A 23,356-nucleotide genomic window follows, 5' to 3' on the forward strand; every position below is an offset into this window, starting at 1 on the left:
ACTAATCCTCACCACAATTAACGCAAGATATTGTTGTACATTTTCTTTCTTATGCAACGACAATGTTAAAGTGATAGTATTTTTTCATTTGTCAACATTAAAGTGATAATGAATAAGTAAAATTATTAAATAAATTTAGAAAAATACTAAACATTAAACAACACACAGTCACAGTTTTTATTTACCCCATATACTTTAATGTAAAGAATTCAGGTTAATGTAATACACTTTACGGTTTAGCATTCAAAGAAATATTTTGCTACATAATCACAAACACACTTTTATGTCTGCTCTAACATGATCAGATAAATGTCTCTGTACATGCTGCTCAATGTTAGATTATATTTACAACATTTATCATGGACGAAAGGCAACAAATAAGACAGACATATAAAAAAGTATATCCCATTACATCTTAAATGCGTTTACAAGCGTTTTTTGAAGTGTCAATGTCAAGTTAGCTGTGGACTATCTCTACAGCCTGCGGTTCACTCTCACAGTCACACACAGCAGATTTTCATTTGTTGGGATTTTGTCAATGGCTTGTTAAATTAAAAGATGAATTCAACCAAAATTACAGAATTTGGAGGCATGAATAATCATCCTTTTTTGCAAACTCTTGCTCTCGAACACGTATATTGCACATAATCCTCTTTAAACAAAGTTTTCACATATAAAACCCAGTACATAATTTACAAACAACAGTAAAATAATTTAACTCTAAATTTGGCTCTAGTTCGATTTTATCCTCAAAGACCTCGTTCTGTAAAGTAAAAATGAACTGGATAAAAAGGTATTGGACCTTATCGTTTTGATCATTTTTGATCCAAACCTTGTGAATTGCACTTAATCAGGAGTTTTAGGGCTTATGTCCAAATCCCAACAAATATAAAGAATTCTTTGAAACATGATTTTAGTGGTGGATAATTCAACCACAGTTTTTTTTCCTTAAACTTTCTCAAAAATAGACTAACACACACACACACAAACACACATACATACATACATACATACATACATACATACATACATACACACACTCACCCCAGGTCAGGCTCCCCATCCCCTCTGAAAACCTGGTGTATTGTGATATCCGCATGAAAAAAGGTGCTCGCAATAGTAATGTAGACATAAATGGACATTTAAAAGGAAGCATATCTCATGCTGTTCTCGGAGAATCTGCAAGCAGGTGGCAGTAAATTAAAGCACATGCTAAGGGCTTCAGTCCCATCCATTATCCTTAATCATGTGAGACAATTCAATAATAAACTTCCCCTCCTTATACTTCTGACTTAACTCAAATGCCTGCTCCTATAGGGAGAAAAAAGATTACATATAGTTACGGTAGAAATAAAGTAATTTCGGTATGTATCCTGTTGTATTTTTTGTCGCTTACATATTTCCAGCCCAGCGTGGTGTGGCAATTCTCACAGTAAATATCAGCCACAGCATGAAGTCCAGTCAGCAACAACCTTTCCTCTGCTGGACCACAACCAACGTTAACCCTAAAAAAACAAAAAACAGAATGACAGTTAAACATATTTTTAATTAAGAAAAATTAACCAGATTTCTGGGATACATTTTACATACAAGGTGTGCTACATACACAGAATTGAAGAGGTACGCACGTCCCTGACTCCCCTGGAAGGACTGAAAAAAGAACAAGAGAGAACCATATTTGAGCCTTTAACACACAAAGCATGGTATTCACAAATCTATCAGTATCAAACAAGATGCTTTCACCTTAGAAATGAGGTCATCGTGGTTAGCCAGGTGTGCACGGCAGTGGACACAGCTATAGCGCCGATGACAGGAATCCAGATAGGCTTGGAAAGTTTTGGCCTTGGTTTGCTTCACCATGTCTTTGAAAGAGACACAAGCAATACCAGTGTCAGACCATATCAGCAAGAATAACAAACCTTTCCGTCCCACCTCCCCTACTCCTATTTAAACATGAAATCACAAGGCTATAACGTTGAAGCAGCATCGACAACCAAAAGATCACACAGCAGGGTTGCCAAATACTACGCTTTCCATGTCAAGCACAGTTTACATGGAAAAGAAATGGCGTTGACACCTTCTGCAAATAATGTTGCATGAACTTCATAGCAGGTTAAATGCGCTGATGTTTAAGATGTGCGTGATCTACTTGCGTTTTATAATGTCGCATTTAAGAGTTCTCATTCTTGCTTTACCAGGAAAAGGAAACATTCAAATGACCTACTTTGCCTGGCTGCCCAGACTGTGGTTACCCCCCATATATGGCACGACAGGCACGAGGGTAAACAAGGGTGAGATGTAATTGATAACTAAGTCATGCAGTCATTACAAAATTTGAATGTGAAATATTATGATAGACGTAAATTATCTACACAGATTTTCTTACGCTTCCTTTAGTTCATATGGAACACAACTGCGGGCCACAAAGCAGCTACAAATTAACACCAAAACACGCTGCTGGTAACATGAAAATAACGCTTTACATTAGCCTACACTACACGATTATTTTATCTTCGCAAATAATACGGACTTGTTCAGCCCATTTTATTCTTTGCAACCAGCGCCGAGATCAGATGTTTCAAACGCGTTCACTCACTCAATGTGTAGAAATACCGAGGGATGAAAACGGACTTACCTAAACACAAATTATTTCTTCGAGACAAATGCAACCGCAGTATTGTCACCAGAAGAGAAGCGTTGTCAACGCAAAGGCATGAGAAAACCTCTAACCGTGTGTCACTATCCCGCTTTCACACGCGCCTGAGCATTCAGTAAATAATCTCGACCACTCAACCAAACAAACAAACGCGCTGCACGTTGCGCTTTTCCAACACTTCCGTCCTTTTGTCTGTCCAGCTGCTCTGCACTAATGTAAAAACGTGCGATCTCGAGCTAAAACTTAGTATTGTTTCTTAATTTAAACAGACCACTGTTCAGGATATGTCGCAACCGAAAAAATATTCGTAGATTTGTTTACAGTATTTTGCGAGGAAGTTTCTTAACATCACGTGGTTCAAACAAACCACGGCCCGCCAATCAGAATATAGAAAGCGACTTCTGGAAATAGGTCAGCCTGGACTTGTTCGACTTGATATAGCGCCGCAAGATCGGACAGGCGAATGACATCAAAGTACCGCGAGAGCGATACAAAACACGACAAAAAGTTTGCTTTCGAATCGATCTCGCGGTTCTTTGATGTCATCCCGCGTGTCGGATCTTGCGGCGCCGCATCAAGTCGAACAATCCTAATAAAATTTTGCTTTTCATTTGCTTTACGTTACCTTGAAGTAATCACGTGATTAAAAAGCGTTGGTGATTTTGTGCCCTCTGACGTTTCACATGTAAGTTAGAGACCCCTTTTGAAAACGTCACAAAGCTGTTGGCATCCTGCATGAAAGGTTGTATTGCTTTAAACCAAACGTCTAAACACAGAGATAGTTAAGCTATGTTGTGAGTAGCAATGTATAATATTGCATCTAATGTCGGTAATTCCCACTAAAAACAGTTTGGCACAGCTGATGGCAACATTTGGACTTTGCACAGCTTTAGGAAACAAGGATTGTGTTTGTTTTCAAGCATGAGAAGGGAGGAACTAAAATGACACCTACTGATAGAAAACCACAATAAACATGCAATGCTGGAGTCATCAAGCTAGGACAAAAGAAAAACTCACAACAATCGTTTTTTATATTGTTTATTTATTTTTGCATGTGTTACCACTTGTATATAACTCTCATACTGTAATAGGAATGCAGTAAATCTTGTGTTATTAGTAGACCAAGGTTTGATTAATTGCTACGTATTGTAGGCATTGTTAGTAAGAAACATATGCATGTTTAAAGGTAAACAGTATTTGAGTGTTTGACAAAATGGGTGGAGTATATGCTCTGTATCTTGTTTATCAGTTGGCTTGTTTGCGCGTTTTCATATAGTTTGACAAAAGGGAGGGATAGTCGCTCATGACTCCAGTTGCTCCCAGAGAAAATGCTGCCTCAATATCCTGTTCTTCATTACACACAAAGAGATGAATCTAAAGAGAGACAAACACATTGTTTAAGGCTACTACATTTAGGGTAGTTTCACACTTAAAAACGAAAGGTTGTAGGCTATCATATGGCCACAAACCTGAATTCCTCTTTCTCTAAGGTGCTTGAACATCCCTTTTCGCATAGTCAGTCTGCCACAAACAGAAAGAACACAATAAAGTACTAAAAACTGTAATAAACTGAAATGTTGTTTTAGTTTGATAGTACTATTAAGTGCTGTTAATTGTTTAAATTGCTTAAATTACCTGTCAATTAAGAAGACCACAAAACTGTTTTTCAGAATCCACGTGTCTGGTGTGAATGCTCTGCGTGGAAGGATGTCAATTTTGTGAGACAGCAGTTTTTTTAATGATCTGTGTCATTAACATACAAATAACACAAAATGGCATAAGGTGGAGCACACAGACCTGTTAATGATTTGTGGCAAGTAGAACTGCAAAAAACTTTCTCCCAGTGGGACAAATGGTAGAAGGCCGGTATAATACAAGAGTAACAGCAGTAAACCTCTCTTTTGAGTGAACGCATAGGGCATGGAGGGATTCTACCAAAGCACAATGAAGTAGCCAAATATTAGGAAAGGAAAATAGTAAGATAACAACAAGTATACTTGTCTAATGTTTCTGCTTGAAACAAGAAAGGTAAATTCACACACCACTTTGCGACAGTGGGCTATGATGGTTGAGTCCTCAGACGCCCAAACTGAGATGCCTTCTCTGTTGTATTTCTTCACAAGATCAGAAACCTGAAAGACACAGTGAATTTAAAGGCACAATTTGTATAATCCGCCGCTAAAGAGCGCACGTTCAAAACAGATATGTTCAAAACGAGAACAAGGATGTAGCTTGATAAAGCTGTGAAGGAGCGTGGAAGAATGGGAACTGTCGTCTTCAACTCCACCCCTAATAATCAATCAGACGTGAATAAGAAGTCATGTGCGTGATTTTATTTCATTATAATGAATAAGATGTAATTCATAAAATTAATTTATTACTATTTAGTCATGTGATCTAAATACGATTACTGCTTGTTCAATAAATATATACATGACACTCTTGGTAAATTAATAAATAGACATTCAAACAACAAGAGTAACCTTGTAACCTCACACTCGATTTCCAAGGTCTGCGACAAAACCTCCGGATCGCGATCAAATCGGTGCTCGTTTCGGGCTCTCACTAAATCCTTGGTGTTTCGAGTCTGACGTCATCACGCTACCGTTGGATCACCAAGGATTTTGTGAGGGCCGTGTCCAAATCATTGGTGTTTAAAGTCTAATGAAACCTTTAACCTAACCTTAACCTAACCATCTAAACTACATATGATTGTTAAAATTGCCAAAAAAAAGACGGTTGCGTGATGACGTCAGACTGGAAACACCAGAGCCGCTCGTTTTGGTCGCCGAAGCTCGTTAAGTATAAGCAGGTGTGCAACGTGATTTGGACCTGTCTCGAGCTATCCCAGACGCTAAACCTGTTTGATATTATCGCCAAGTTATCTTGTGTGTGACACTGTGGAACTAATCCAGCCAATCACAGCGCAGAAAGTTTTACGTAAGGAATTGACAACTGCTGGCATGTATTCATTAACATTACAAGGTGTGTTAAATGTCTGATGTAACAGACATAAAGCTATTTTAAACTATCCTAAAGCACCAAGTCTGTATAATGGAATATAGAAAACACTTAAAAAAACACTTCAATGTTTCACGCTCCATTCCAGTGGATGGCGTAAACGCACCAACAACTCAATTGCCATCCACCATCAAACTATAAATGTTCATGATGTGGGAGGTGTTTTCGCTGTTGGTCCTTGACCAAAGTCTTGTAGTTGGCAGACTTTGTCTGCGTTGTGTTGTGTAGTGTGCGTGCTTCTACAAAAACAAGAATGACGGATGACAAGAAACCCAGTTGTGTAACGTTAGTGTAAGCACCATGGAAATTCAAGTAGTCTCACAGTCCCGTAGTGTCAGCTCGGCTTAAAGGAATATAAACAGTTGCTCGCCTGTCTAGTAAAACACATGCAAGATAAGCGTCTCTGTCTAGTAAAAATGTCTTTGTTGACAGAAAAGAATAGTAATTGTGCTCCATAACGACTGTGCAAAACAAGATGGTTGCTTAATAGACGCTACAAACGAATACTTTGACATTTGTCCATGCACGAGACTGTGTTGCCATGGTTTCTACGTCAGTAGAAGTAGAAAGAGGGTAATGCCAGAGACTGTGTTAGGGAGATACCGCAGCCCTGACAAAATGTTTTTTAAACAGAAACGGTGGTGTGGCATAACACCCTGTTGTGATGACGCAAGAGTTGAACTATGGCAGCTGAGAGGCCATTCTTTGTGTTCTTTTTGAAGGATTTTCGGAGCCTGAGGAAATTGGTATAAATACGTGTTGAATACTGCAAAATAAATCTCCTCTAATGTCTTCAATTGTTGCCTATACCGAGCTGCAGTAGACACATTTAAACGACTGTCTCTTAATATCGCGTGGGCTATATACATGTTGCATCTGATTGGGCTGACATTCTTAACAAACCCACCAAACAAGAGAAAACGTATCTCAAACCCCATTGCAAACCGTTTCCAGGATGAATGAGTTTAACATGAATCATGTGAGGCACCTCAGAAAATCATGTAACAGCCTTTAGTCTGCTTCCTGCATTCCGCCATCTAGTGTCTTTGGTAACACAGAAATGAAACCATTGATAGGCGACTGCCAGACAAGGCCCCCTGTCACTGGTTAAAATGACAATTCATTTCACGATTTACAAATAATTGGAAACATTTGAGATTGTATGTACTCACATGAACATAATATATAACACAAGCTTAGTGTTTTTTTGGCTATTTTACTGCACAAAAATTACAAACTGTATCTTTAATATAAACACACTGAGAAGAAAGGTGATGGCATGATGTGTGCTCCTATACCTTTCCAATTAGTGAACAGTTATCCTCTTTCACTTCAATGTTCACAGGCATGTGAGGAAATTTGCGGAACACATCCTCTAATAAAGCAATGTTTCTCTCTGACCCAGTGCTGTAGTGACCTGTGCAAAAGGGTTACAATGGCATATTTGTTTTTTTATGAATAAAAACATAATTTTGCAGTTTCATTTGTATTGGCACACCTGTCTTGAAGGTAACCTCGAGTGTCTCTTTATAAAGTGGCAAGTCCTGAAAAAAGAATAATAACATTTATAAAAACTAAAAACATCCTTAAATCAAAACGCTTAAACGGGATACTGAAAACTGAATAGATTTGAATGTGGTAAAATGGAGGTAAAAGTAGGAAGGAAGCAGGATGCATAATCAACTTAGTAGGTAGGGCTGCAGGAGAGAATGTTCACCTTGACCTCTTACCTCCAGGTTTAAGGAGGAGATGGAAACGTCGTGCCCAGTCTGCCTCAGGAGTTCTTCATCATGTGACACAACCACATGACCATCTTTGGTCAAGTGACAGTCCAGCTCCAGCATCTCGGTGCCCATGTCAACAGCACTGAGAGAAGCATTTAAAACAGAAAATGATCAACAAAACAGAGGAGTATATTGATCTGTTCGGTCCAGAAGCACAGAGAGATGAGCTCTGATTCAAGAACAGCTTTCCACTCACTGTGTAAAGGCCTCCAATGTGTTCTCAATCCTTTCACCACAGCCTGAGGACAGAGAGCAAACGTTAAGTTAATCACTCACTCACTGCAATCCAGTCATACAAAAGGGAAAAGCATTCAAACACGCTGTTATAAACATTCCATAATCATCTATTGCTTTGCACTGACATGAATGAATATAACTGAACTCAATGATCATTTCAAACTTTCAAAGGTGATAAATCGTCTTTGAAATTTTTGTAAATTTGTGGATTGAAACCGAAGACCTGATACCGTACCTCCTCTATGAGAAATGTGGGTACAGTAGAAAGCCGTCTTCTTTCTCTTATGAAGAATATGAGGGTTCCTCAGAAAGTAGAGTGACGTGAGAGCATAGCCCCCTATTGCTGGGAGCAGGTAGTACAAGTAACTTGCCATGGTTCCCATGAGTGCAGCAGATGACTGCCAAAACAGAAAAACATATTGAGGATTACAAGTATAATGATGTATGCATATACCTGGTAATTCAAACATATAGGTAGTTGACAAACAAACCACATGTGTCCTATGTTGTGACAGCAAATATTAGAAAAAAAGAAGATGAATACAGTGCCTTACTAAAGTATTTATTCATTTTGTTATGTTACAGTCTATCTTAAACTACTTTAAACATAATAAATTAATATACACTCCATGAGCAATAATGACAAAAAAAACTGATTTGTGATAATTTTGCAAATTTATTAAAAATAAAAACTGAAATAATTTCATTGCATAAGTATACATACCCTTTTCTAGGACCCTCGAAATATAGCCCAGAAGATTTGTTTTGCTTATTTCTAGAACCTGTGACAAATTCAATTGAATAAGTAAATGATTTGGAGCGGCACATACCTCTCAATAAAAGGTGCAACAGCTGAAAATGCATATCAAAGTAAAAACCAAGACATGAGGTCAAAATAACTGCCAGTAGAGGTCTGAGACTGTATCAAGACATTGATCTTAGGAAGACTGTACTGAAAATCTGCTGTAATAAAGGTTCACAGAAGCATGTAGCATCCATTAATACTTAATGAAAGAGGTTTAGAACTACAAGATATCTTACTTGAGTTGACCTCCTGTCCAAACGCCATCGATGGAGAAGGGTCTTAGTTTGGTAATTAATCTGGATGAGCTCCATGATTGTATATGGAGATGGCATAATTTACAAAAAGGACAAACGTCACTGCAACACTCCACCAATCTGGGCTTTTTGGCAGAGTGGCCAGACTCTAGCCTTTGCTCAGTGGAGACATTTTTCATATGCAAAAACAAACCTTTCAACAAATCTTTTAAATTGTCAGAAACAGGATTTTCTGGTCTGATGAATCTCAGTTTCATGCATCATGTCTGGAGAAAACCAGGCACTGCTCAACACTTATACAATACTGTCTCAACAGTATAGTTTTTGGGAAACGATATCATGCTGTGGGGGGGGGGAGGTATTTGGGGTTCAGCAACAGGGACTGGGGGATTTGCCAGAGTAGAAAAAATGCTCAACGCCACAAAAGACAGAGATAATGATCAAATAAACCTAGCCCAGAACATTAAGAACCTCGGACAGGGCAGAAGGTTAATTCTCCAACATGACAATAATCCATGGAGTGTAGATTAATATATATATATATATATTTAAAGTAGTAAAGTATAAAGCAGCAACATAACACATGTGAATAAAATGAAGGATGATAAATATTTTCCAAGGCACTGTATATCCTATGCGGATTTATATTACAAATATTAATAATATATTTTTAATACTTTGTTTTCTACATTTTTGCTGTCACATCATAGGACACATGTACAGTTTATTTGTCAACTCCATATCAGTTTATCATAGTTTCTGCAAAGTATGATTTCTGAATAAAAGTAGATAATTAAACTTACCAGTATAGTGTCCTGTCACCTTCCTGCTGTCCTGAGAAATGTGATTTAGATTTGAATCCTGAATCAGATGCAATTTGTCTTCCAAAGCACCTGTCCTCTGTATGCTTCTTCAACCATATATGACAATCCCCTATATTTTCCTCTTTACTTGTATTACACACCTCTGCGGTTTACCTTAGCCTATAACTCAGCCACTCCCTTTCCTTAGCCTCATGTCACCTCTTATAGTAAGAAATGTTGCAATGATCATGTAATTCAAAGGAAAAAAGTACATTGACTGAAATGAGAACACCTTGCAAAATTGTAACCTCAAAACAAATGCAATGAATATACAGGTGTAAAAACTTCAATTACCTCTTTCTTGCTCTCTAGGTGTTTTGGACAGTCAGTTAGTCATTGGTAGGTGTTCTCTCTGTGACCCAAACTTTCCCCTCCCTTTTGTTGAAGTCAGTGAGGGTGTTTAACATACTTCGCAAAACAAACTGACACCTATTTAAGATAACTTGCACAATATTGTAACTCAGTACAAATGTTTTGGTAACATGAAACAACTCGTGCGTGTCCAGTGGGGAGACATGGAACAGGCTACAACATAGAGACAGCATATGTTTTGTTGAATGTGAGTTCATGTTTGGCATGTATTCATGTTCTCACACATTTTAATGTTTCACAAAAGTTTGTGATGGGAGAAATATAAACCCACGGTAGCACATGTGCATGAAACAACAGCGTCTGTTCAGCCTGTCAGCAGGACAATTTTCCATCCTATTGTTCTTGTTTTGTATAGAATTGCAGAAAGAGTGTTATCTAACAAACAAGGAGAACGGAGACAGTTGAGGAATAAAAGCAAGAGTCAGATATTCCCCAGATATTATATAATTCATATAGTCTTGGTAAAGTACTAGTATCACACCGCATCCATTGAATATTACTAAAATTAATTAATATCTAATGATACAATTAACAAAAGGTTTTAGTTTTGCACATAAATTATAACTACACAAGTACACTTGCAACCTACTCAGTTCATTATGTCTTTAAGAAAAGAATGTGTTGCAGACGATTTCTAAACACATGCTGGAACTTGTTTTTGGAATCGGGGAGTAGTCCAACTGGACTTCAATTTCCTGGAAAGCTTGCCAAGGTTTTGCGTACCCTTGTCACAAATGTTTTATTTTTCTATTGCAAAGACAAATGAAGTGGGTTTTATCATTACCAATCACTTTATATAACACGACATTAAATGGAGTGCGTTGCAATAACTAGATCATAAGAATGTGACTGAAAGCAAGTGTTACTGCGAGTGTAAGCTGCAGGTTTGCCAAAAGACATAAATGGTAATGAGCCCTCTTAGCTATTCACTAGTTTGGAACAATGTCACAACTAGTTAATAGGATTACATATAAAAAGAAAAAGACTAAGCTTATAACGATCATATATTAAAATTTAAACAAAAAATTCTGCAAGTTTTTTTTACCATATGCAGTGAGATGAAAAACACTTGTGATTTCAACTTGACATGCAGACAATTTTATTTTAGAAACGTTTATTTTTTTCTTGCTAAAAGCAGAAGGCGGCAACAATAAGAAAGACCACACATTAAAGACTTACAGTATCAGGAATTTTATTTAATATGTATATAATTCTGTTTTTGTTAATCTTTTAATTTATTATACCCATAAGCATATACATAGACTATAACCATCCATAGCTCATTTCTCTTGAGAATCTACTCATATTGTTAAATCATCACTTAAAATAATTCCTTACAAGATTTAGGGAAAAATAGACTTCAGAAAGAGTGAACAGCCAATTATTTTTCACACCCAAAGCGAAAAACAAAAGAAATGCAAAATATACTTTAAAAGGACAAAAGTTTTAAATCCCTTTTTAGTTTTTAAAATAAAAAACCTCACCAATATAACACCAACAAAAATCATAATAACAGCCATTAAAAAGGACATAATGAAATCTGCCTCCTTTGTAGGCTTTTTAAATCATATACTGTATGCGTGCAGGTATATATATATATCTGAAAAATACATCCGTAAATGTGTTGAGTGCATATCAGTTCAATGTATGTGTGTGTGTGTATTTCTGTGAGAGACTGCTGACAGTCCCAATGGTCCCATTCATAATGAGCATATCATTGCCATTGACAATACAGTAATATAAATAATAACCCTTTCCTTGGTAATGACATTTTTCCCTCAGGTCACAGAATTGGATGATCTCCCCTCCTTGAGGGAGCAGAGAGAAGCAGCTTCTGGCTTGAAAAAACAGACGTCGACATGGCATGAAACCAACCAGATTACACTTCACCCTATTTAGTTGTATGGGAGACTAAGATCCAGAAAGATGAAAGCGTAGTTAGAAAATAGAAAGAAAGGAGGAAACAGGATGCAGGAATAGATCAAACTGAAAGCGGACACAAAACGTTTGGTCATGAGACACAAAGTGCAGGTGCACTGATTGGCTAAAGTCACGTAATGAAGGTGAATCTGCTCTGCACCTGGGTCTTGTGTCGATTGAGTTTTAAAGGGGGTCTAAATTTATGCAAATCACACCCTGCATTTATGCAAAACAGCAGCACAATGTGCCATTTTAAGTCTTCTCACTTCATCATGCTTCTTTATTCAAAGTTGGCCATAAAATTGTAAGAAAGAAATGTGAGGATGATAAAGGATATGGAGGGAACCGAGGTAAAAGTAGCAAATCAGATTTTACATGTGATGCAATGCATGCAAAGTCAGCCAATCAAGAGACTAAATTAACAAGGATAGCCAATCACAAGCAAGAGAGGCATGAGGTCAGCAAGCCCTGCGGAAAAGCCCTTTGAAAAGTTCTGACATCACAGGGAGGGAATGAGGAAAACATGTGCTATGGCTCTCAAGGCGTTGGCTATGATTCCACAATTCAGAACAAGAGGTTGAAGAAAGAACAGTCTCAACGTAGCGTAAGGGACGTTGCACTAAGCCAGATCGAGGGGAACCATGTGTGACTTATCAAAAAAGAATCATGGCAACAGTAGCCTTGGAACATGGTAACCAATGACAACTAATGTCATTCACAAAGAAATCCATAAAATGAAAAAGAATACATGATGAAGGTCTGCACACTAAAGATCCTCATTCAGATGTACGAGAGAAAATTTAACAGATGAAAGAGGAAGTCAGCTTAAAAAAATGATACTGATGGCTTAATTTTCCAAAAACATTGGCAAGAAAGTTTACATTTTCCACAGTAGAACATGATATTTTACAGTTGATGATAACGGGATAATTAATCCATATCTTGCTCACTTTCCTCTCATCTCCACCACACTTATCACCTATGATCATACCAAGACTTCTTTCTCTCTTTACAAAAAAATTAACATAAAAGGAAACATCCAAGCTCATTAAATGCAACCTGTCTTGGAATGAATAAAAAAACAAGTAATGACTGTATAGTTCCAAAAGATATTCAAATATAAATTCCCAACATTACAAAACACATTTCGCGACCAATCGTAACGTTCAAATTACAGTGTACAAACAGATGTCCAACTAACAATACTCCAAAGAAATTCAAAATCACTTATATACAAACACCAGTCCAGTGCCCATCGTCAAGATTTTCTCTCTCTCTCTCTCTCTGTTTGAATGAGAAACACCCAGAACAACACAGCCCAGTAAAAAGACACCCTCTAGAGAGACATGAAGAGAAAGAGACGGATAGAAACAAAGACAACGAACTAAGGAGAAGCCGAGTACTGATAGAAAGAGTGAAAGATGCAATTGTTTGAGAGAGTAGGAGCTGTGTGCAGTATGCAATAACAATAGTGAGCCAGACAGCCCTGTTAATGGCATTATGATAAGAGGTTATATGCCTGAAATAGCGCACAGCTTCCCAGCAAGAGAGGTGTACAGCTGAAAGAAAGCTGAAAGTTTTACATGTACATTTTTCCTCTTTTTATCTTGATTTTTTTATGTTTATATGCATGTATATGTGTTCGCAGGTTGTCTAGAGTTGTCTTTATCTGAGACTCCGCTCTGCTTGATCATTCTCTGTGATAGCTGAAAAAAAAGTTTTATTTAAAAAAAAAACTGCATCACTTTTTAAACCAGATAATGTCATTATCTATTATAAAATATGTATAAAAAATGTACAACAGAAATCATGACTAAGTAAATGTACGTTCAGCAACTAACATTACATCCATTTTTGATATGACTGCTGTACGCTATTCTTACCTTTCCCTCTCAGGAGCCCTGGTAGTTGGCTTGGAAGCGTGCAGTCTCCTCGAAGATTAGCTCTTTGAGCTTTTCTTTAGGAAGGTCATCCAGCTCCGTTTTGAAATTGAAGGGTTCCTCAGCCACTGGCTAAATTTGCAAACAATGCGAAATGCTGTTAACTAACAGTTATGGGATTGTACAAATGACAGATTGGTGGGATGTGAGATAGATAAAGTCATGAGATTGGAGTTTGAAAGGGAGGGATACCTCATCAGAGGGGTCATAGTACTGCTCCAGGTAAGGATGGGCCAGTGCTTCTTCCACAGTTATACGTTTGTTCGGGTTAAAGGTTAACATGCGGTCCAACAAATCCAGAGCTAAAAAGGCAACAAACACAGAAGTTTTAAGCTACCATGCTGAAAATAAATTACAAGCTTATTCACCTATACAGGCATGTAACCAATGAAACGAGCACGATACAAAACTCTAATCCAAAGACATGGAAACAGAGCAGTAGAGCATAAGCCAAAGAGTATAATAAGACAAAATACTGTAGTAATTTCATTTTGTTCTGGCTTCATGTTTCATTTAAACACACTTGCACAATGCAGCAAGACGGTTTGCTCACACCCACAATACACCCACACGCCTGCATGTGCGCACACTTGAGACAGCTACTGTCAGACCTTACATACACCCTCTTAGTAACACTAAACATCCTAACGCGAGTGTTTACCTTTGATGTCCGCTTTGGGGAACAGCTTGTTCCATGGGATCTTCGGTTTCTGGGGTAAAGACTGGAGGTAATTCCTGGCCTTCATGTTGATGATGCAGTTCAGATCCTCTTGAGAGGGAGAGCCCAAAATACCTGGCAAATTGTAGAAGAGCAACAGAATATTCACACTATGCATCTGGTCAAGATGCAGAAAAAAAATCAGCCCTGTATGGTTGAGACAGTACTCATATTCTCATCATTTATTTAAATGAATCGATGGATGGAGAATGTTTTATTATTAACGTAAATCATTAAATATAATGGGAGCGCACATGCTAACCACCAGCAATTTTGAAATATCAGACAAGCATGTTAAAAGTATACTATGTGATATTATTTCTGAACTTTTATAATCAAGGCTGGTAGTTGCTGATGAAGGTTATTTTCTAAGAGTTGTTCCTCTTAGTCTACACTGTGCTGCGGGGTCAAAACACAAGACCTTCCTCGCTGAAGGCAATGTCAAAAGCAGCCAAAAAAAAAGACCTTTCTTTTGAGTATGAGCAGTACAATATCACGATTACAGTCTTCAGCATGTTTGACATTATCAACACATGATATCACATATGGTAAACTGATCTAGCCAATCACACAGCAGATGATAAAAAACAGGCATCATTCCAATTAAAATCAATCAAACTGAAGTTGGTTTATTTTGATAGAAGCCATAATAACTAAACAAATAACTAACACAATAATGTAATACAAAACGGAGTTCTCATTTTGAAAGAAATATATTTCTTAATCTATTATACAACTGATATAACACTGATATAAAGAATGAGAATTAAAAAATCTGAAAAAGTCTTTGAAAAACCTAGCTAGTCTTTAGGTTTTCTAAATAATAGTCAGTGTTATGGGAACATGAGGGCATGAATAAACTACATTCTTACCCAATATGTGGTTAAGCTGGTCCAGATAGTGCTTGCCAGGGAAGATGGGTCTGTTTGACAACATCTCAGCCAAGATGCAACCCACTGACCAAATATCAATGGACTTAGTGTAACCCTATAAGTAAGAGACAAAGCACACATTAAAATACAAACAAAGAGGATTTTTTAAATGCTGAATATGCACTAACACAATAGTAAACATACCTTGGAGTTAAGCATGATCTCAGGAGCACGGTACCAGCGAGTTGCTACATATTCTGTAAGAAACCCTGTATGGTCATGCTCAGGGTCGGCTATCCGCGCCAGCCCAAAGTCACAGATCTAAGAATGAGAATTTTTTTTTTTTACAAAGACACAAAGTATAGAAATACCTTAAGATCTTTATCAAGTCTGATTAGCTTCACTTTTCTATCCTTAAATGACTTTAATCTGTCAGAAGACCATATGAACTAAGTGCAGTGCAGTACTGATGCTTGGTTTGCAATATTGAAATATGTGAGATTTGATTTAGTGCTGTTTAACAAAATCAAATTTAATCTGTTATAGACTTTCAATCTCTCATTAAAAGGTTTGAATATAATTTACTCCCGATTTGGATACATTCAAGGGAAAAAATAAAGCTGCGATTCTGACCTTGAGGTCACAGGTGGTGTTGATGAGAAGGTTGGAGGGCTTCAGGTCTCTGTGCAGCACATTGGCAGAATGAATGTACTTCAGCCCTCGTAAGATCTGGTACAAAAAGTAGCAGATATGATCGTTGCTGAGTTGCTGTGTCTTCAGCAATTTGTAAAGGTCCGTCTCCATCAGGTCCTGTACGATATAGCTGAAACGCAGGTAAAGAACTACAACACCTCACAGAATAAACCAACCAAGTTAGAAATGTGTTTGTATAAACAAGTCCACTTGGAAAAGACAGAATCACACTGGCCACCTGTGCAGGGTGTCTATAGTCTATAGTAATAATAATAGGAAACATTGATAGTAATCTTATGGCTATGTTGATCACTTAACATCTGTTTGGCTGATAAACACAAGTTATACCACCCTTTCAAATATGCAAACGTCCTGTTTGTCAATTTTACATTTCATTATTTTATTTTTGAATTATATTTCATAATCTGTAAATTTTAGATATTGAGCATTTAAAAATGTCATAGGTTCTCAGCTTGTTCTCCATAAAACATATTTAATAATTCAGCTCAATGTGGTTTAAGGATACACATCCCTCATAGAGTCAATGTGCCGTGCTCTTAGGATGTCATTGATGCCGATGATGTTCTCATGACGGAACCGCAGCAGGATTTTGATCTCCCTCAGGGTGCGCTGACAGTAAGTCTGGTGTTCAAATGGACTGATCTTCTTAATAGCAATTCGAATCTTATTCACATTATCAAAAGCTGAGCTGCAGGCAGGAAAAAGAAAAAATAGATAGTAAGAAGATTGAGTAAATTATGAAATAATTGAAATGAAAATTTCTTGACGACTGTGAAATACTGAAAAATGCAAGAAGGCTATTAACAATAATAAAAATAGGTCAGAGACATTCCAAACTGCTTTGTTTTTCTCAAAAACGTATCTGCACCTGCTTTAAGCGATCAAAGATATCAATAAAAAGAAGACTGAATACTTATGACAATAATTAACATAAAATGCATTATGCAATATCTCATTCTTTATATTCTTTAATTGTTTAGAGATGCACTGATGAATCAGTGAATTTTTAATAAACTTAAAATCATGAACATATCAACTATAACAAACAGATAGCTTATATTTACATGGATGGATGCTCTAAGTAGTATAATACTGTAACATTTTTCTCTAGGTAAAACAATAAAATACTTCATGATACAAAGTCAAATCTTTCTTATCAGCACCTCTCTTATAATGTTGGTCCGAGTTTTAAATGTTCAATAAAATAATGACGTGCAATAAACAAAACATGACCAAAACATTAATCTATTTAATGAGAAAAGGCCATGTGAGCAATTGACAAACAACAAAAAAATGTAATAAATATTTAATAAAACAAATATATAAAAAATGATAATAATGCACATGATTTTGTAGGTGTGATATCTATAGAAGGCCTAAATTTGTATTATTAGGGCGGATTGTTTACATCCTCAAACAAAACTTGACAGTCATTATTGGGATGGACAGAGCCCAGTGCTCTCGGGTCTGAAGCACAATACATACTATGTTTACCATTATATAAACGCCCATTTTCACATGTAGTCGTTGGCAATTGGCATGATATCTTTAATCACGAGTCTCTACAAAAGATCGCATTATTTTGCCACTCTGCCTAATCTACATTTGGCCGCAACGTAACCACGCCTGTTCTACGAGCCCAGAGTGAGATGTCAGGATTACTAGCGTTAAAGCTACCAGTCCTAGCATGCAGTTTCAGCCCACAAACTTAACAAAACAAACATAAGCACACTGCAAAATCACGGCCTGATCTCTCTGAATCAAACAAGTTTTCTCGCTTTATGGATCGGTGTATTTTATAAGGCAGCGTGTGTCTTTTAAAACCAATGTGAACTGCTAACTAAACTACATTGTTAGGTAAATAAAACGTACGTATGAAGCCCAAAAATACTCTTTTCATGCAGCTCACTAGGTTTTGAGACACAGCCAGTGCTTGAGAATGGGATTAAATCCAATATATTACTCGCAGTCTGCTGCCAACCCTGATTCAAGGATATGCAAGAAGGAAACTTGTTGAACATTCTGTTGCTTTTGAAACGCAAAACATATTTTCTCTTCCTTGTTTGATTAAGGAATGCGTAATGACAAATCCTTTCAGTGAATCAACACCCATTTTTCCATTACGAAAATCTGATCATTAACAGCTCACTAAATCTCGCCCTAATTCAACAGCATCTCCACAAAAGTGTGCGCTCGCTAAAATCAGTTCAGTTTCATTCATTTCCTCTTACCAGACCATCCCGTAGGCCCCTTCTCCGATGTACTGAAGATCGGTGTAACGGGGTCCAACGTCAAAATTTTGTCCCTTAACCGATTCAAGGCCAGGCTTGGATCCAGCTGCTCCATTCGCTCCCGCGGGCGCGACGGCTCCTCCAGCACCGGCGGCGCTGCTAATCGAGCTCGCGGCTCCGGCCGCTGGCGCGCTGCTGCCCGATTCCGCCATCGTTTCTGTCCTCAGATCAGTCGCCTCTGCACAGTTGTTCGGGGAGGGGGGGCTTGTGTTTGCCTTTAGTTGAACTACAGGTTTATCAAATAGCAAAAACTGCTGTTGGACGTTGCGGCCGAAGAGGAGTCGGTCAAGGCCCCTTTAGGTAGGATGCGAGTGCGGAACGAGCGTGCATGTAAACGGATAGCGAGCGCGAACGCGCATTTCTCCCGTACAACATTTAGGGGCGGAAGCGCGCGCATGTAGGCGCATTCACGGTGGAAAAACGCTTGAGTGGGTGTGCGGAATTCCTCCCACGATCACGGTAGCAGGCCATCTACTGTGATTTACAATCTTTATCTTGGGGCAAGCTGTGTAACTGTTATATCTTGCGTAATATGGGTAAATGTTGCTGATTCCATCCATGGAGGGGGCTTCACCTTCATCATCTTAGCAACATTACAGCATCTATAATGAAAAAATATATATTGTGCTTTTCGTGAGATTTCATTGCAGTTGCATGTAGAAAAATGTATTGAAATTAGGCAAAATTAATCCTGTATTTTAGGATATGGTACTATCGCAGATTGGCGAAACTGAGAGACCGAAAGACAAGACACAGAAACACTACTTGATACATTAAAACCATGGACAATTGTCTATGTAGAAACCACGAGTCCGCGCCTGCGCTTTACGAGGCACCACGGGGAAACAGACTTTGACAGAACCGTTCCAGACACCTCGGATTTGTTATATTTCCCAGCACAAACCCGGAAGTAAATCAAGTAAGTATTGATTTAGTTACATACAAATGTTAAGTAACATTAATACATAAATGTTACTAATGATTTAGTAGCATTAAAACACGGAACACATCTGTTAAGATGAATAGAGCCCTGTTACATCAATTATGTCTTGAGATTGGAAATATCCTAAATCCAAGGTGTATTGAACTGAGCATCATTTCAAGAATTCAGGTGGGAAGTTTCCGAGTTCTCTACACAGCAAGTCGCACGAATTACGTCACTGAAAAGGGAAGGGCAGCTTGCTTTCACTTCCTAGTTACTCCCGTATTGAACTGCTTATTGATTTGTCATGAAAGCAGTTTCCCGTAACTGGGCTGCATCGGTGCATTTAGCGCTCAGTATCATCGGGCTCCCGTACGCTGTCATTACAAAAGGAATCTGGTATGTACATTCATAAATGACAATTTAGTAATATTCAAAATATATCTACGTCTCTTCTTCATAATTTACACGTATTTTTGTAATTTGGTAGATTTAACGTTATTAAAACCTGCTGTTTTCGTTTTCTTCTATAGCTTAATTATAGATAAAGTGATCGAGACTTTCTATTGACAGCTGTGAAAGTAGATTTTTTAATTACTTACATCAATGTCGTGTTCAATTTGAAATATTTTATTCTTTTCAGCTTGGCCAATCCCATTAGTCGCATTCCTAGTGTGTGTGCATACAGATCTGTATACATGCCTTCTGCCACGCACATAAAGGCTCGTTGCCCAGTATATCCTGGCTCACACACAAACCGCTTTCCAGTCCCTGATGACAAGGTGGACTGGGAGACGGACTGGCCACAGTATAGCCCTGTTACCTATACCGCCCCATTTGTGCTGAAAAAACCTGTTTGGGCTGATCCAGAGATTGGGTGAGTAAAAACTTCTGTGGAAACTAATTTTTATTTTCTGTGGCTTGAATTCACATTCATTCGAACCAGACTTGTTGATTTTTATTAAAAAAATGAATTTATAAAAAATCTGTGAGACTGTTTACTCCTCCCCATAGTGAATTTTCCCCACAGTTCAATTCTTTGGATGGATCTGTTGACCGAAGAAGCCACGAGGACATATATCGTATACTGAATGGCAAACCGCTGTAAGGCAGATATTAAAATGTGATCATGCCATATACACATATCAAATTTGAAAGGCTTGCTATTTATTTCTTTAAATCTCATGAATTATCCTTAGTAATCCACATGGAAGAACAGGCCTAGATGGGAGAGGACTACTAGGCAGATGGGGTCCTAACCATGCTGCTGACCCTATTGTTACCAGGTACTAAAACTTGTAAAAAAAAAAAGATTACATTTCTCTCACGTCACCTTTTTACATAATATCTTTCGTGCAATGGCATATGCAATGCATTTGTTGCAAAATATGATTCAAACACTTTCAGACACAAAACCTCTTTCCCGTGGCTTCCTACAGATGGAAGACAGATTCAGTTGGACAGCGTGTCCTCCACACCGACTCTCAACGTCCCATGCTGCAGTTTGTGTCCATCAAGCGGGTAGATTGTGGGGAATGGGCCATCCCAGGGGTGAGTATAATCTAGATTTCTTGCGGTGTCTACAACATTTCCAGAGGGATAATTAAAATACATTGTAAAACCTGAAAATGTCTATAAAGCTATAAAACCACACTCAGCCAACACATTTACACATACATATGCCTAGTATATTGAATATTATCTTTGTTACTGTGTGTTTAGGGTATGGTGGACCCTGGAGAGCGTGTTTCTCAAGCATTGCAGCGGGAATTCTCAGAGGAGGCACTGAACTCTTTGCAGGCATCTCCAAGTGAGAAGGAAAAGATCCAAAAGCGGATTACAGAGCTGTTCAACTCCGATGGTCTTCAAGTGAGACTGTGTGCATTGTGGTCACTTCTGACAAATCACAATTGAGAAAATCTATTTTTGCCATGTCATGATGTCATCACACGTCTTTTTTTTATAGGTATATAAAGGTTATGTTGACGATCCAAGAAACACAGACAACTCTTGGATGGAGACAGTTGCAGTCAATTTTCATGACGAGTCAGGTAACTATCAAAATGATTCAATGATGATAGTATAGTGTTGGATTAATAAAATATGCTACTTAAACTTAAATGTTTCATTTATCTTCATCCAGGCAATAGTGTAAGTGAGTTGCCACTGCAGGCCGGAGATGATGCAGGTCAAGTGAGTTGGATTGACATCAACTCCTCGCTGACACTTTATGCAAGTCACTCACATTTTTTGGAGACAGTTGCTAAGGAAAGAAATGCCCATTGGTAACAGCAAAGTGCCTATCCGTCTTTATTTATGAAGAGAAATCTTATTATAAAGGAGAATAATATGAAGTATTACAGCAAGAATATACAATAAATGAAGTCTGGGAAAAACATGACAAAGGGGGGAAATTAGTTTGTTTAAAGCAGGTTCTTGTGCAGGCATACTGTTTGTTAAAATAAAATGTAACAACACTGCCAATACATGCATTCCGACTGAACAACCTGTGACCTTATTTATCTAAGCACTTTCTTAAATTGTAAAGCATGAATACTTGAAACAAATGCGTATAATAACATTGAAGTAGTTAAATAAAATTGATATGCACACTACGGAGTAAAACTCTTTGTAATAACCAATATAATAAACCTTCTTAAACACATTCTGTGTATTGTTTTAAATTTCGCCATACTTTAATAATTAGAACTATGTTTTGCTCCACATGTTTTGAGGAAAAATGTTAAAGTGGTGCTGAGTTACAATGTGGCTGAATATGGTTCTCAGGGGTATACACATGAAAATCTGAAAGTAATCTGAGGAGGAAAATACAGCATACGATTTGTCGGATTAGATGAACTAAAACAGCAATTGTGACCTAATATAATTAAACAAACGTATCATTTGATTTTCAATTGAGGTCGTTTAAATCACAAGTTATGCAACATAAAAATAATTGAAATGCTTTTAAAAAAAAGAAATTTCACATAACATAACTAAACTCACTTTTAATTATTTAACACTGTAGCCTATAATTATATTATATCAGTTTATATTCTTCCTTTTTTGTATTGATCATGGTTCATAGTCAAACAATTCTATGGCAAGCCAGAGATTCAGCTGTAATACCACTGCATTCCCAGCGATTACTGTTAGTGGAACTCTGGATAAGCAACACCTAGGCTTAAACTGGGTGCACTTTGTGGGAAGTTTGCCGGACTCAGATCAATGAGTTGGAAGTCAGTACAGCCTTTGAAAAAGTGGACACATGCAAGTTTTACGTCATAGGTAGACTGTATCGGATGGCAAAAATATCACAGTATGCACCTGGCTTTAGCTTAACCAGGGCCATGGAAGTTTACCGGCATAAGATGAATCTGAACAGTATCAGAACCAATTATTGAGTCAGACTAACAAAAATGATTCTGGATGGTTTTATGGAACAAGGCTTCTGATCACCTGGCGCGCGTTCTTCCTACCTAGCTAACTCAAATTAGCTGGATTTGATTGTTGACAATTTCCCATGATCTTGGATTGTTCGGTTCTTCGACGCTCATCCTGGACTTGTTGTTTTAGCATCAGGTCCGTTTGCTTAAACCTGCTTGGGAGCAGGCTTATTTCATGTAAACAGGATTAGATCGCGGCCATGAGCAGTCAAATTGGCTTCATTCATACAAAAGCAAACTTGTTGCGCAAAGGGATTAATAGAAAGAGCTTTTGGGCCATGAGCAGTCAAATTGGCTTCATTCATATAAAAGCAAAATTGTTGCGCAAGGGGATTGATAGAAAGAGCTTTGCGAATTTAACATGTAATTAACGCAATGTTTTGGTTTAAGAACAATATTTATTGTAATATAATATAATATATTTAGAACAATTTTTATTTACTGTGCAAAGTGTTCAGTGAGGACCGAAATAAAATAAATGAATGAATAGATAAAATATATATATTTTCTTGTGAAGGAGATATTTGCCATATTTATTTGT

General features: G+C 37.6%; 4 protein-coding genes across 5 annotated transcripts; 1 reads left to right on the plus strand and 3 right to left on the minus strand.

The window, feature by feature from the left end:
• Window positions 1-163: 163 nt before the first annotated feature.
• Window positions 164-3,032, minus strand: ypel3 (yippee-like 3). The gene is made up of 5 exons (XM_056752018.1): window positions 2,636-3,032; window positions 1,744-1,862; window positions 1,607-1,650; window positions 1,397-1,505; window positions 164-1,311 (listed from the first exon to the last, which is right to left on the minus strand). Exons 2-5 carry the CDS (start codon window positions 1,858-1,860, stop codon window positions 1,222-1,224), a joined length of 360 nt encoding a protein of 119 aa, XP_056607996.1. The 5' UTR covers window positions 1,861-1,862; window positions 2,636-3,032; the 3' UTR covers window positions 164-1,221.
• A 646-nt stretch (window positions 3,033-3,678) lies between these two features.
• Window positions 3,679-10,000, minus strand: gdpd3a (glycerophosphodiester phosphodiesterase domain containing 3a). Of its 2 annotated transcripts, none has more exons than XM_056752968.1 (12): window positions 9,561-10,000; window positions 8,423-8,480; window positions 7,934-8,096; window positions 7,658-7,700; window positions 7,408-7,543; window positions 7,176-7,221; window positions 6,976-7,094; window positions 4,699-4,788; window positions 4,454-4,587; window positions 4,292-4,351; window positions 4,126-4,177; window positions 3,679-4,030 (listed from the first exon to the last, which is right to left on the minus strand). In XM_056752968.1, exons 3-12 carry the CDS (start codon window positions 8,079-8,081, stop codon window positions 3,902-3,904), a joined length of 957 nt encoding a protein of 318 aa, XP_056608946.1. In that variant the 5' UTR covers window positions 8,082-8,096; window positions 8,423-8,480; window positions 9,561-10,000; the 3' UTR covers window positions 3,679-3,901. The 2 variants fall into 2 exon arrangements, with proteins under 2 accessions (XP_056608946.1, XP_056608947.1); XM_056752969.1 differs by lacking the exon at window positions 8,423-8,480 and having other exon boundaries at window positions 9,561-9,781; window positions 9,915-9,931.
• A 1,167-nt stretch (window positions 10,001-11,167) lies between these two features.
• Window positions 11,168-18,783, minus strand: mapk3 (mitogen-activated protein kinase 3). The gene is made up of 9 exons (XM_056752164.1): window positions 18,388-18,783; window positions 16,662-16,844; window positions 16,076-16,265; window positions 15,647-15,763; window positions 15,443-15,557; window positions 14,514-14,645; window positions 14,045-14,154; window positions 13,796-13,924; window positions 11,168-13,618 (listed from the first exon to the last, which is right to left on the minus strand). Exons 1-8 carry the CDS (start codon window positions 18,597-18,599, stop codon window positions 13,805-13,807), a joined length of 1,179 nt encoding a protein of 392 aa, XP_056608142.1. The 5' UTR covers window positions 18,600-18,783; the 3' UTR covers window positions 11,168-13,618; window positions 13,796-13,804.
• A 448-nt stretch (window positions 18,784-19,231) lies between these two features.
• Window positions 19,232-22,034, plus strand: nudt9 (nudix (nucleoside diphosphate linked moiety X)-type motif 9). Its single transcript, XM_056752165.1, has 9 exons — window positions 19,232-19,366; window positions 19,552-19,768; window positions 20,013-20,246; window positions 20,384-20,473; window positions 20,569-20,655; window positions 20,809-20,920; window positions 21,092-21,238; window positions 21,336-21,420; window positions 21,513-22,034. The coding sequence occupies exons 2-9, from the start codon at window positions 19,677-19,679 to the stop codon at window positions 21,656-21,658; spliced, it is 993 nt and encodes a 330-aa protein (XP_056608143.1). The 5' UTR covers window positions 19,232-19,366; window positions 19,552-19,676; the 3' UTR covers window positions 21,659-22,034.
• The last annotated feature ends 1,322 nt before the right edge of the window (window positions 22,035-23,356 follow it).

Source organism: Triplophysa dalaica, chromosome 7 (genome assembly GCF_015846415.1).
Source record: "Triplophysa dalaica isolate WHDGS20190420 chromosome 7, ASM1584641v1, whole genome shotgun sequence".
NCBI classification, from domain to species: Eukaryota; Metazoa; Chordata; class Actinopteri; order Cypriniformes; family Nemacheilidae; genus Triplophysa; species Triplophysa dalaica.

Bases quoted from the DNA above. Each gene is read 5' to 3' on its own strand.
- ypel3 (XM_056752018.1), bottom strand. From the start codon at position 1,860: ATGGTGAAGCAAACCAAGGCCAAAACTTTCCAAGCCTATCTGGATTCC. The intron at 1,651-1,743 runs GTGAAAGCATCT...TTCTTTTTTCAG, and splicing joins ACGATGACCTCATTTCTAAG to TCCTTCCAGGGGAGTCAGGG. The intron at 1,312-1,396 runs GTAAGCGACAAA...TTCTCCCTATAG, and splicing joins CCACGCTGGGCTGGAAATAT to GAGCAGGCATTTGAGTTAAG.
- nudt9 (XM_056752165.1), top strand. From the start codon at position 19,677: ATGAAAGCAGTTTCCCGTAACTGGGCTGCATCGGTGCATTTAGCGCTC. The intron at 19,769-20,012 runs GTATGTACATTC...TATTCTTTTCAG, and splicing joins GTCATTACAAAAGGAATCTG to CTTGGCCAATCCCATTAGTC. The intron at 20,474-20,568 runs GTAAGGCAGATA...AATTATCCTTAG, and splicing joins ATACTGAATGGCAAACCGCT to TAATCCACATGGAAGAACAG.
- gdpd3a (XM_056752968.1), bottom strand. From the start codon at position 8,081: ATGGGAACCATGGCAAGTTACTTGTACTACCTGCTCCCAGCAATAGGG. The intron at 7,701-7,933 runs GTACGGTATCAG...CTCTGTCCTCAG, and splicing joins CCACATTTCTCATAGAGGAG to GCTGTGGTGAAAGGATTGAG. The intron at 4,588-4,698 runs GTGTGTGAATTT...GTGCTTTGGTAG, and splicing joins TAGCCCACTGTCGCAAAGTG to AATCCCTCCATGCCCTATGC.
- mapk3 (XM_056752164.1), bottom strand. From the start codon at position 18,599: ATGGCGGAATCGGGCAGCAGCGCGCCAGCGGCCGGAGCCGCGAGCTCG. The intron at 16,845-18,387 runs GTAAGAGGAAAT...TCCTGCCTGCAG, and splicing joins GGGGCCTACGGGATGGTCTG to CTCAGCTTTTGATAATGTGA. The intron at 14,646-15,442 runs GTAAGAATGTAG...ACAATTTGCCAG, and splicing joins CCAGCTTAACCACATATTGG to GTATTTTGGGCTCTCCCTCT.